This window comes from Trifolium pratense, linkage group LG4 (assembly GCF_020283565.1).
Source record: "Trifolium pratense cultivar HEN17-A07 linkage group LG4, ARS_RC_1.1, whole genome shotgun sequence".
Lineage (NCBI taxonomy): Eukaryota > Viridiplantae > Streptophyta > Magnoliopsida > Fabales > Fabaceae > Trifolium > Trifolium pratense.
This window is the reverse complement of record NC_060062.1, coordinates 59,218,388-59,232,691: the sequence shown is the minus strand read 5'-3', so window position 1 is coordinate 59,232,691 and position 14,304 is coordinate 59,218,388. Positions and strand designations below refer to the sequence as shown.

At 30.5% G+C, this 14,304-nt stretch overlaps 1 protein-coding gene, 1 long non-coding RNA gene and 1 pseudogene across 3 annotated transcripts; 1 reads left to right on the top strand and 2 right to left on the bottom strand.

The window, feature by feature from the left end:
- Positions 1 to 1,238: 1,238 nt before the first annotated feature.
- Positions 1,239 to 1,717, top strand: LOC123923039. The gene is made up of 2 exons (XM_045975690.1): positions 1,239 to 1,376; positions 1,463 to 1,717. Exons 1-2 carry the CDS (start codon positions 1,239 to 1,241, stop codon positions 1,715 to 1,717), a joined length of 393 nt encoding a protein of 130 aa, XP_045831646.1.
- Positions 1,718 to 3,838: 2,121 nt separating this feature from the next.
- LOC123923038 lies at positions 3,839 to 13,163 on the bottom strand (annotated as a pseudogene).
- LOC123923157 lies at positions 6,018 to 7,738 on the bottom strand. Of its 2 annotated transcripts, XR_006814291.1 has the most exons (5): positions 7,611 to 7,738; positions 7,488 to 7,524; positions 7,304 to 7,339; positions 6,924 to 6,966; positions 6,018 to 6,640 (listed from the first exon to the last, which is right to left on the bottom strand). It is a non-coding gene; the product is annotated as an uncharacterized LOC123923157 (long non-coding RNA). The 2 variants fall into 2 exon arrangements; XR_006814290.1 differs by having other exon boundaries at positions 7,488 to 7,678.
- Positions 13,164 to 14,304: the final 1,141 nt, after the last annotated feature.

The following is a 14,304-nucleotide window of genomic DNA, read 5'->3' as shown; positions in this document are numbered from 1 at the left end:
TCAAATCAACTCAAAAATCCATCTAGACATGTTATAAATTCTTATAAACAGCTAATTCAAGCATATATGGTATCAAGGAACATTAATCATCCCTTCCAAACATCCAAATACATCAAACAATCAAAATCATGTCAATTTCTTGCAAAATAAGCAAGTTTAACAAAACATGCAAATCATTGATCAAACATCTACATATACCCACTTTCAACTCCCCAAAGTTGTTTACCTCATCTACCATGAGTTCACTACACATGTTAGGATCAAAAGGATCCATTTTCCATTAAGAAAATCACCCACGAAACCCACAAGAAAATAGAGTGGAAAGAGTTTGGGAATGGAGGAATCGACATCCTCCCCTCTTTCGAATCACTCACGAATATGTAATCTAACTCTCGTACCTTAGCTCGACGAATCCACAAGCTTGCTCTTCTCTTTCTCTCCCACGAGCTCTACCTCTCCCTCATGAGCTCCTTGCCCTAGCTAAGCTCTCAATCTTCCTTTCTTATGAAACATAATTATGAGACTATTCATGGTTGACTTGCTACTTATAGCTCTCTCTATTCTCATGGATCAAAGCCCACTTGGCTTAGGCCCAATGCCTATTCCACGCCCAAAGGCCCAAACAACATAACTTCTCGCTCATTAACTTACGTTTGCGCTAAATGATTATTCGCCGCTTAATAATTTAATTATAAATCACGCCCTCGCGTAATAAAATAATTAAATAACGAATACTAAATTTTGGGTCGTTACAAATGGAATGATGTTTGTACCAGAAATAATATTATTTCTGGAATTACCATTCGATTTAAATTTTGTAATCTATATAGATGTCATCTTTTTGTCATATGAATGTAATTTACCAAAAGAATAACATATATCCGTCATTATCTATTTGATATTGATAAATAGGTATTTTATTGGTGTACAATTTTTAAAATATGAAAAAATTTAAGTTGTTAAAAGTAGATACATATAAAAAAATGGTAGAAAAAACGATCAATATTAAAATGACCACTAAATGACCTCTAAAATAAAAAGGATGAATATTAAAATTGAAAAAAATAATAATTGAAGGGTGGAGATTAAAACTGCAGGATATCTAAATAAATTATGACTTGAGAGAATCCCTACCCTTATTGTATACTATATAAGTTGGTCACTGGCATATCATAAAATTGTTTATTTGTAGTGTGTAGTCACAGATACAATATTTTACTTTCATAAAGTTTTTCAACATGGAAAATGGAAATGTTGGTACTAATGTTATGAGAAATCCAGAAGTAAGTAATTCTCTACCTCTTGCGCATCGTGGAAATATAGCTTATTGGGAATTTAAGGTGCTTGATTCTACTATAGAATTGAACGGTTTTTTGGTAAGTCAATTTTTACAATGAAATTTTATTTCCATTATTGTTTTTCTAATACTATACAACCATTAATTTTTTTTGTTTATGTGTAGGAAATTCCTAAAGAATACCACTACATATTTGTAGATCAAAGTCAAAATGAGATTATTTTGGCTGATAATGATTCTAAACAAACCTATGTCTGTGATATTATTTTTACGCATCAAACCAATTTGGAAATAGTAATAGGAAGAGGTTGGTTGAATTATGTTAGAGACGTTAATTTGAAGGCTGGAGATACATTGGTGTTTCTCCTATATGAAAATCATCCGGAAAAGCTTCATGTGTGCGTTGTTGATAGAGTTTGAAATTGTAATAGTAGTAATAAGATGTGATCTACAATAATGTGAGTAGGGTGTAATCCAATTCATCACATATTTTAAGCAATATATATGGAGTAATTTGTGTAATTTATGATGTTAAATAAAATGTTCTCTAATCCATCAACTTATTATAATTATAAGACATATATAATTTAAGATGATATGGTAATTCAAATGAGCATTTTGAAATCAGATTATTGTCTTTCATATATTTGTACTATATAGTTGAATTTGCAATTAATGATTCCTGGCCAAAAATATTGTAAGGGTTTTTGTGTTTTAGATATTGGTACTATATAGTGATGTAAGTGTTGTGATATATACAGCTGGGAGTTGATGTCTGATTCTTTGGTGCATTGCCAGCTAAAATTTCCAGGATTTGTACTATATGTTATGGAATAAATATAAAATTTACTGAAATTATATTAAATTCATTGCCAGCTATTATTGGTGAATTATACACCAAAGGAAAGGGAAATACAAAAACATAAGTTAGACAAACATATTAAAAATATCATACATTTATTGAAAACTAATCTAATTTGAAAAGATGGCATCTGGAGCTGATTTCATTTCCACTTTTGATCTCAAACTTAAAACGAATTGTAGTTCCAGCTTTGAAATTTAGTTCTCTGCAGACATGATCCCAATTATATCCGAGTTTCATGCGCATAACATTATCAACATTCAAAATATTGATATCGAATTTTTCTCCATTATCTCCACATAGCACTAAATCCTCGAAATAGGATGTCTGCAAGAAAGTACCTAAATCTTCTCCAACTCTCTAAAACATAAATGTCATAATATAAATCACAAATTACTTCTAAATAATTTAAATTAAATTTGAAAATATTAGAGGTACTTACAAATTTAGGTTGATCAATCGATGTGTGTGTTAGTTGGAAATCGAAAACAGAAGTATGTGGTGCACGAATGCTACGACTATGAAAGGGTGGAATTTTGTTTGCAGAATTAAGTTCCTTCACTGAATGGACCTCAAACTCATTATTTCCATGGAAAATAAGCTCAATATGAACATTGTCTGGCAAGTTGTGAAAATTTTTGAATTTATTCCACCCTTGGATCAGGATCAATGGGTTCTGATAGTCATTGTTGAATTTCAGTTTGTGATAATCAGTGTCATTTTTTTTTACATTCCAATAACCATAAACTTCTCCTCTTTGGCGACAAATGAAATCAGTTTCAATCTCAGCATAGTTCTATATTTGACAAAATAACCAAAGATAAATTACTCATCCATAAACAAATTTTTAAAAAAATGCTTCAGTTAATAAGTATAACTTACTTGATGAGCTAGCTTGACAATTGAGAAGATGACTCTTTGAGTATGAGGAAACAGTGGTGCTAAATTTGCCATGCCTTTCAGATTTAGTCTTTCTATTGTGGTATTGTTATGAGTGTAAGTTGTAGAGTGTATCTATATGTCAATTTATAGATAAATTAATTTTTTATAATGATGCAAACTCTTCACGTGAATGTTTGCAGGAAAAACAAATTTTGGTAAACAATAGTGATGTGGAAAACTGCTACATGTTAAAAATACGATTGATAAAAAATAATGGTTAAAGGATTATTCCAATGATTTATTCCAAAAATATTTAACTGTTTAGTACTTAATTGAATAATGATGGATAGTTAATTCTGTAAAATTCTGATACTAATAAATTAATATGTGTAAATATGACACAAAAATAAAGTTTGTAACTAAAAAAGAAAGCACGAAAAAAGTTCAAGGTCGCTTAAGTACAACTCCTTTATCGGAGAAATGGTTTGTGAATGATAAAAACATAAGTTCTGCACAAAAAACAAAAATAATAATTTGGTTCTACAACATCCATATTACTTGTGCAGTCAGTTAAATTATTTACCTAAATGGTAAATATTACACAAAAACGAAGTTTGAAACTTAAAAATACAACAAAAGTCCAAGTACGCTTAAGTATCACTCCTTTATCGCATAACCTGTTTGTCGGTGATAAAAACATAAGTGCTGCAAAAAAAAAAACACAAATAATAGTTAATTACGATATATAGCAAAAATAGGTAATAACTAATAGAAAAAATTTAATGTTGTAACAACCTCTAAAGATTAGCAAACACTTCTTTAAAAACTACATTAGTAGTAGTAGTTGATTCAACATTTGCTGCTTTCTTATCTTTATCATGTATCAACTAGGAACTTACCCGTGCATCCGCACGGGACGCGCGTTCCGCGCGTTCAAATCGAGTGATTTGTTTATTTTTATATATTTAATAAAGATACAAAAATATCGTTGTCGTGCAATGTATGTAAAAAGACAATGTATCTAAATAACAGTCTTATTTTTTGATAGTATAAATATTAATTAGAAAAGTGAACTATCTTTTAAGTAGTAAATGAAATGAGAAGTGTGTTGGGATTATATAGTAATAATAAAATTTAAATAACACTCTATGTTGCAATTATTAAGTTAAAAAATGCTCTGTAAAAAAAAAGGTAAAAAATGCTCAAATATTTTTTTATTGAAGTATAATAATTTGAAAGTAGCAAAATAATAATAATAAAAAAAAACAAAAACTTGATTAAGAAATATTTATGTTTATAATTAAAAAAATTATATAATAGTTATTTAAATTTTTTATCGGCAACAACATGTTCCTCGTGTATAATAGTAAATTTAAAATTTTCATCAGCAACAACTTGTGTCCCATGTATAATAGTTAATTAACTATTTTTCATAAGCAAAAATTTAGTCCGCGTGTATAATAATTAATTAAAAGTTTTCACCGACAACAACTTGTTCTTTGTGTCTTCAAAAAAACATGTTCTCCGTGTATTGTTGTTATTTAAATTTTTTATCAGCAACAACTTGTTTCTCAATTATAGTTAATTTAAACCTTTTCACCGGCAACAATGTGTTCACCGTGCATAGTAGTTATTTAAATATTTTCATTAACAACAATGTGTTTCCTATGTATAATAGTTGATAATTTGTACCCAAAATAAATAGTTGATAACTTGTTCTCTATGTATAATAATTATGTACATTTTCATCAGCAACATCTTATTCATCGTGTATAATAGTTAATTTTAATAATTTTTTATAGTTATTTTAAATTTTTCATCAGCAACAACTTGTTCCCCGTGTATAATATTTAATTTAAAATTTTCAGTAACAATAACTTGTTTCCTGTGCATAGTAGTTATTTAAATTTTTTCATCAGCATCAACTTGTTTATGGTGTATAATAGTTAATAAATTTTTTTTTTGTTGAAGGAATAGTTAATAACTTGATCCCCGTGTATATATAGTAATATTTCAATTTTCATCTGCAGCAACTTGTTTCCTGTGTATAATAGTTAATTTAGAATTTTCACCAACAACAATTTGTTTTTCATGTATAATAGTTAAAATTGAAAACTGGAAATTTAGAAGGATCAAAGTTAGAAGTAATAACTTTAAAATTAAAATTAAATTTGTTTGGTAAATCTTACTTTTTTTATAAAAAAAGGTTAAAAGTTATTTTTATCTTTTTATAATAAGGTTAAAAGATATGTTTGATCATATATTATATTTTTTCTTAAAATATAGAAGCTATTTTTTTCTTAGTAGAGCTTTTAAAAATTGGTTGTTTGGCCTAACTTCTTACTTTTAAGAAAAAAGAAGAGAAAAAAAGCTAGGTAAAACGGTACCTAAAAGTGTAATTTTGCCTAATTTTTTTATTAACAACTTGTTTTGTGTACAATATTTATTTTTGATTTTTTATGAGTAGTTATTTCAAAATTTCTAATAGTTATTTCAAAATATTAATTAATTTTTAATTTTTTATTAACGACAATTGTCCCGTGTATAGTAGTGACTTTAGAATATTTATCAAAGTCAACTTTTGTTTTTATCGAAGACAAAGACAACTTGTCGTGTGTATAATAATTAATTTAAATTTTGATCGGCATAAGTTATCCTGTGTATATATATCCCGTATTTTTTTGACAATAATAAATATTTGTTTTGTATTTTTGCAATTTGTTCGTACTTGACGTATATAAATTAAATTCTTTTTGATGTTACATGAGAAATTGATAATATTTTATTGAATGATCGTGTAAAATTATTTTACACTGTCAATGTATCTCCATTAAACTCTATAATATTTTTTTGTGGAAGTTTTTCTCTCACCATAATATTCTTATAATATATTAAATTAATTGTATTTAAAATTGAAAATTAACTTAACTTAATTGAATTAAAAATTAACTTTTGTTTTGAAGTCCATAGCTCAATTGAAGTTTATTTGAAGTCCATATCATTGATTTTTTTTTTTGTCTACATTCTAGTATTTTATTTCACGTGAACTCCAACATAAGAGTTTAATTTACAATCTACTTTTTTTTTTATAAGCTTTTTTTTTATAAGCTTACAATCTACTCATTTGCTAATTTCTTTCTCTCTCTTCAACTAAGAAATTTTGTAAAGCTCTCTCCTACAAACAAACCCTAGCCGCCGGCAACCCTTAAATCCCTCCAACTTGGTTTTGTTACCCTCAAATCTCATCTTTATCACCCTGTTAAACGTTATTCTTCATAATCTTTCTCTTATGTTTTTTTTTTCTAAGAGTGGTGGTTATCATTTTTTTAGATCTAGAGATCGATCATCAAACACCACTTTTTGAAAAATCATCACCATAAAAAAACCCTCCTCCTTCTCCTCTACAAAACCCACAAAGAATAATTAAGATCGGAATATTTTGCAAATAACCACCGTGCCGGAAATTGTATCCACCGTGCCGGAAATTGTCACCGCCCCGCCGGAAATAATAAATAATTGTTTCTGTTATTGCTACATCTCATGCTATTTACTTTGTTCTTTCATCTTTATATCTGAGGATGTCTTCTTTGTCTGAGTTCCTGCAACAATTTTCATTTTTAGTTTTTTGGAAAAAAAGTGTAAGTCTATATTTGGATTGAACAAAAGTAATAATAACTATGCTGAAGTTACAAACTCAACTTGTCTAAATCTATTCTTCTATTTCTTTCTAGATCTATTCTTTTTTTTTTTTTTTCTGCAACATATTTTTTTTTGTTTTCTTTCAAGCTAAAAATGTTAGTGGTTGTTTTTATTCTTTAGAAAATTGAAAAATAATAGTGAAAAACAATACAGTATTGAATGTTAGTAATATTTTTTTTTTACCTGAATCAAATATTGGTTCTTGTTTTCTCCTCGTAGTTGTAGTCTTTATGTTTCCCAGAAACAAAAAAGAAATTATTGCATTGATTAGTGAAATATCTTAATAAGAAAAATAAATAGATATGGTTTGATCTGTTTTTTTTTTGCGTATAAGAAAAAGTTTATATTTTGCCTATTTTTTATTTATTTTTGCATATAAGAAAAAGTTCATATTTGGCCTATTTTTGTCTTTCATATTTCTAAACTTTTCTATTCTTTTACAACAAACAGTATCAAAGCTATATTTTTTTTTCATCTTAAATTTATTTTGTTCCAAATCTACAATACCTTTATGTAAATCTACCATAAATCTAAGAAAGTTTGTGTTGTAGAGAATATCATACCTTTATGTATAATCTGTTGTGGTAATGAAAATGAACCTAAAGAGAAAAACGGTAGTGTTAAACATGATACGAAGAATATAAGCTATATATCTTTATTTATTATTAACTTACATACATGTGTATGTATAGTAAGGTTAGAGAATAAATGTATAATAAGGTTAGATAAATGAATAAATTTATTTACCCATGTACTTCTTCTTCAATAACAACTATAGATGTTCCTGCAAAATAAAATTTATGTTAGTTAGTAAAATAGAGTTGAAGATAAAAATATAAAGAGAGAAGAGAAGAAGATGGAAAATAAAACCAGAGAAAGGTGAGATAATGAAATTGAAATGAGATAGTGTGAGGATAATGAAGCATTTGAAATTCAAATACGGTACAAAAAAGAGTGGGAATTAAAAAGACTATTTTGTGAAGGACACAGTCCCATCGGTCAGCAAAAGCTAAGGAAAGTAAAAAAAAAAAGTGTATTTCCTTGTACTTTAACTCAGATTTGTTTAAGTCAAAGAAATAAATGTGCTTAGTCTAAACTGCCCTCACAAATGCTTACGTGGAAGTCTAAATTGAAAGGCTAGTAATGTAAAATCCTCAGTATCTTATTTTCTCAAGTTATATCTGGATATCTTTAAACCTTGTTTTGTTGTAACCCTTGACATTGCCACATATAACTGACCATGGCTGAAAACATCTTTTGGTAAGTACAAACCAACGTTGTCCAATGATTGCCCTTGAGATTTATTAATAGTCATTGCATAGGACACAATTATTGGAAATTGAATTCGGTTGAGTTTGAATGGCCATGGTGCTTGAAATGGAGACATTTTCATTTTAGGAATGTAAAGAACCCCACCAATATTCTTGCCACTGATTATTCTAGCCTCAATGACATGATTTGCAAGTTTGGTTACTATCAACCTAGTACCATTACACAATCCTTCCGAAGGATCGAGATTCCTCATGAGCATGATTGGTGTTCCAATTTTCAAAGTGATTTTGTGATTTGGCAGACCAGATGTCCGAAGAGAATTAAGAAACTCTGGTGTTAGTGTCTCAAAGATTTGACAGTCATTAACATCAGATCGATCGATAGAGTCACAGCTATAATAATCTTTGGATTCACCTGAAATTAATAGAAAAAGTAAGGGCCAATATATGTCAAATTTATTGGGACTTATAGCAATAGTTGTAACTTGTTAATTTACCTGGGATCAAGATTAGAACATAGGAATTGATCTGTTCAACAACTTCAATTGTTGAGGCCAATATTGCTCTGCTTTGTAGGAAATTCGCAGACTTGTAATGTTTAATCAAGTTTGGATAAGTACTGTGAACTATTGCATGTATAGGATCATCATAATCAAGAATCAGGAGGTCTTTTGGAATATCGATATCTGCATAACCATCGTTTGGAACAGCAAGTTTTCCTTCTCCAACTTTCAAAATCCATTCAGAAAACTTTTTCAGTTCATCACAATTTCCATTTCCTTGTAGCCTCATATTTTTTTTTAGAGTTAAGACTTTACAATGATCCCAAATTTTTGATGAATTTATGGAAGCATTTACAATATCTGAACGACTACCTCTAGGAACTACCGGCAGAATTTGTCTGAAATCTCCTCCAAATACAATGACCTTTCCACCGAAAATAGTGTCTGAGTTTTTGTATGAACTCATCACATCTCTCAAAGTTCTTTCAAGGGCTTCAAATGTGAATCTGTGAGCCATTGGAGCCTCATCCCATATAATCAATTTTGTCTGTTTCAGAAGGCCAGCATAATCATCATTGTGTTCAATTTCACATGTAGAATTATCTAAGGTTGGAACTGGAATTTTGAACTTTGAATGAGCAGTTTTGCCACCAGGTAGTAATAGTGATGCTATTCCACTCGAAGCGACGGTCAACACTATCTGTGATCTTGATCTCAAAGATGAAGCAAGTGTCCTCCACATAAAGGTTTTATCAGTTCCTCCATAACCATGTAAGAAAAAAACACCTCCTTTTTGTTTTTGAACAGCCCTCATTATAGTATGATATATTTCTCTTTGTTCAGCTAACATAAACAAATATAATCTGATTATATTATAAATCTATGAAAGTAATTAAATAATATTACAAAGCCTATTGTTAAGTAAATCTATAAAGGTTATGAATAAATTACGTATGTAAGTACCTGTGAGTGCTCTAAACAAAGTTTGGAATTCCTGTTTTTGTTCTTGAATATCATAATTGGTTTCATCATAAATAAGTCTATTCCCCAAATTAGCAGTAACATAATGCTTTGGATAGGGAATACATGGAAAATCTGCCAAACTTTTTCTATTGGCCTGTAGTAATTTTTCAATCTCAATGAGTGTTAAATTTTCAATTTGTGCATCAGTTAACTGTAGACCTGTATACATACATAAAACACAATGTTGAAATATATACATTATAGAAGTATTACAAATTTATTATGTAGGGAAGATACCTCTATTTTTTGCAATGATGCGCTGGTGATACAAAATACCATCAGCGAGCCAAATTTTGGATTCATCCCAAACATGTCTAGGACGATTCATTGTATTTGATTGTAGCAAAATGACGAAAAGCTTTCTCAAAAAGTGTCCAGAGCCCCAGTCTTTAGCTTCCTTGATAGCATTGATGTATACCCGATCATCTTCAAGAAATCCCATCGCAAAGCATGCATCTCTGTAGGTAACATATTGATCTTGGTCAATTTTCCTGAGGTCATCATAGCAAGTAGGTCCTTTGACTACAGTTAGCATCATTCTTAAATAATACAGCTCTCCTGTTGTTGGTGGCACCCAAATTAATCTTCCAATTGTAAATCCTCTTATTCTGGGTTTCCAAAGTCTTTTCTTCTTGACATATACAAATTTTGAAACAAATTGGCCATAGGTCAATGTCCTGCCTTCTTGAAACTTTTTGTTGGCTTCAAACCATGCTGTAAACATAGATTCAGTGACACTTGGTTTAAGAAGAACATCGTCTATTCGTTCATAATCTTGGAAATAAACAGAATGTTGTCCTTCCAAATGATAGAACAATCTCTCAATAGCAGGTTTACGACCATGGATGGCAAAAGAGAAAATTCTCCAGCAAGCTTCACTTGGAGACACATATCTACAATCAATGTATTCTTTGACTTCATCAATTTCTTCATTTTTTGAATTGTTCTTCTGATTTGACCTAGAAATAGCAGCTGTGATACGATCATAACCCTTGTGTATATATTTGAAAAGATATTTGATAGAAGTACATTGGTTACACCATTCCATATTGATGTGAGCATGATATTTCAATAACAAAAATGGATTGTAAGGCACAACATTTTGATTATCCATTGTTATACCACTTCTTTCTATGGTGAAACCATTGCTTCTTCTCCTGTAAACAGGATATCCTTCTTGATCAACAATTGTTGTCTCTTGATACTTCTTTGGAAAATATTTGGAACACCTTCCCTCACGCATGCAAGGTGATTCTGTATGTGTTCTTCCACATGGACCATGGATCATATGAGTTTTAACCAACATATACAATTCTTTTTGACTTGTTGGATCTGGAATTTCAGCTGAGATGATTTTGTTAATGTCATCAGGTGATGGATATTTGCTCTCCGGATGAAGGAAAAGGAGGATATGTGCATGAGGCAGGCCACACTTTTGAAATTCAATAGTGTACAAAACTGTCAACAATATAATTAGTCTTAATTAAATTTACAAATAATTCAAAGTCGTATTTGATATTAAGTAATTATAGATTAAATTTAAAAGTACTTACATGCCATGACCTTTCCTAGAACATGTTTTTTGGTAAGATCTTTAAGTAACTCAGTTAATTTGATTTTGAAAACTCTTGTTATGATATCTGGGCGTTCACGAGCCTTTAAATTTTGCTTCGAAAGCAACCTAGTGATTTCAGGCCAGTTTGGATTGCAAGTAAATGTGATGAACAAATCTGGAAATCCAACTGATGCAGATATCGCCATACCATCAAAATATAATTGATCCATGTACCTCTTGCTTCCAACAAAAGATGAAGGTAATACTACTCTCTTACCACTTTTTGACTGTGATTCAGTAGAAGCATTGAGTCTTTGGTATTTTCCAACCCTCAAAGTGGACTGATTGTTGCGTACAAATGATAATCTTTCAGCCTCCATCATTGTAAAACCATCAACTAAAAACTGTTGGAAAAGTCTTCTTGAGCACAACAGTGTTTTAGCTTCTGATTTTCTCATTTGAATTCGAAAAGATAGCCAATCCATAATAGTAAGCCGGTTCCTCTTTGTAATAACAACATCAGGTCTCTCCTTGTGAAGTGTCCCACGTCTAAATCCATCTTCACCATATGGAAATATTAGAGGATATTGGTATCCAAGGTAAGATGCATGAAACTCATTAATTCTGGTAAGTTTTCCACCTTTTTCTTGAATGATTATATCTCTTGAATCTCCAGCATCAACATCACCTACAATTAGAGCTGCTATTTCAGAAACTGTCGGTGTATTGTAAATTCTTCCATCAGTTTTTCTATCATGAATGAGTCTGAGTTTCAATTCCTTAACATTCCCAGCTTGTAATTTATCTCTTGCCATCCTAAAAGCTTTTGCATGAACATTGTGTTCATCCAGCATTCGACTCAAGCTTCTAACAATATCAGGATCAATTGATTTATTGTCCCTGAAAAATGGAAATTAATATAAGTAGAATAAAAAAATGATCCAATATTAAAGAGATATACTGGATACTAAGATAACTAACCTAACACTATGGATTCGATTAGCCAGCTCATTGTCGGTGTCATAAATATAAAGCTGAGCAAATTTCGGAGGGTCACCGATATTTGGTAACATGCTCCCAATTCGATGACATGGTTGTCCATGTAACCTCAAATTTGGTGGACCTTTACCATGATTGAATCTTTTATCAAACTTCATACCAGGTGATGTAAATGAAAACATCGAATTGTACATTCAAACATTTTGTTGGAAGTGTTTACTTTGTTTTGATTTTGTATCAAACAGTAAATTTCCAAGAGATTCAGGTGGATTTTTTAGCAATGGTAATTGAACTTTCCCATTACTACAACACATTTGAAAAGTAGGGTTAGCACTATGTCTTGCTTTTTGACGTCTCTCTTGATACCACATGTTAGCTCCACATGATTGACATTCGAACAGAGCATCTCCAATGTCTGAATAAGCTATATACAAAATTTGATATGTTCAGATTGATGAGTTAACTGACATTCATATTGGGTAATAGATAATAAAATAAACCAAAATTTACCTTGTGCAAAACCTGAGTTTGTATCAAGAACTAAGGCAGAACATTCATCATGATCACTGTCGGTATCGCTTTCAGAATCAAATGAATCTTCTTCACTACTTGGTGAAAAATATTCATTTGGTAACACTTCGGAAGTAGTATCATCAGGCTGAGAATGTTTCCTTTTGTTTAGACTGGTTGGAATTGAAACGGGTGGGATAGCCATAGTACTATTTACACGTGTGGGATTGGTAGCAATGCTATTTACAGTGTCAAACTTGGTTGCCAAGTTAACATGTACCCTTTCGATATGAGGCTGTGTACTGGGTTGCTTAGATTTTAAGACACGGTTTGGTGAATTCGGGGGAAACCTCACATTGGTGGTTCGTTTGTTCACAATTGATGATGTTATATCAGAAAGTGGAGTGTTTTTTCTGGTAGGAGTCATAGAGGTATGTGTTGTCCCACTATTAGGAGATGAGTTAGGGATGTGATTGAAACGAATATTTGGTTTGGGTGTTTGTTGGTTCACAACAGATGATGTTATATCAGTCAATGCAGTGTTTAGTCTAGTATGAGCCATAGAGGTTTGTGTTTTTCTGCTATTAGCACTTGAGTTAGTAATGCTATTGTAACTCAGATTCTTGACTACTCCAGCAAAGGGGTTTTGTTAATTGAATTTGAAGGGAAGTCTTTTGTGATTGAAACATTTTCGAATGAGTGATGTAAGTGTTGGTGATGGACATTGTTTAACAGTGGTGTTACAGTCGATGTCGTCTTACTTGATTCCCCAACCATGACAGCTCGGATTTGGCACAAATGCTCCACAATGCTCCTCAAAGCTTTTTTGCAACTCTCCCCAAATTGCCCTTTTCCGTTTTTTTGCCTTATAACCCCACAAAATTGGAGTTCTCTACCACTCAAAAGTTGCATGATAAATTTCAAAAAGCAAGGTTATATTTGGTATTTCATAACCTATTTACACACTGTCCAATGTTAAAATATTCCAATTTCAAATTTCATATTCTCCCTCTTTTTCTCCCTTTATAATCAATTTGTGTTTTCTCTCTCTTAATCTACTCATATTCATGTTCTATCTTCTCTTTCATTTTCTCTTTTCTTCTGCATATTTTTTCCTTACTACTAATGTTTGTTCTTCTTATTTTGCAGAGAAAGAAGAATAAAAGAAAATGAAATCTTCACAAAGGTATGTCATAGAAAAACTCACATTTTCTTTGTTCATCTATTTTTTCTATCTTTTATATCATGTTTAACAAAGATATTTTTTCTTCAACTTTCCTTTACATCAATGATTCTACAGAATAAAAACAACTAATAACAATTATTTTTGAAAAAAAAATTTGTTGCAGAAAATAAATAAGAGCTTAGAAGATGCACTTCTCCAAAAATAAATAAAAAGTCAAGCAAATGAATATCAATCTTCACTAATTTCTTTTTCATTAAACAAAAAACAGCAGCACCGCATACTTATCAAAAGCATTGTTATCATTTTATTTTTCACTAATTAATGCAATAATATGTTTTTTTCTTTCAGGATACATGATACAAACAAAAATGAGAAGAAAACAAGAAACGGAGGTAAAAACAACTACTTAACACTTATTGATGCTCAATATTATTTTTTAGCTTTATATTATATTTGCTGTTCTGAAGAATAAAAACAACTACTTTTTTGAAAAAAAATTGTTGCAGAAGAACAAAAA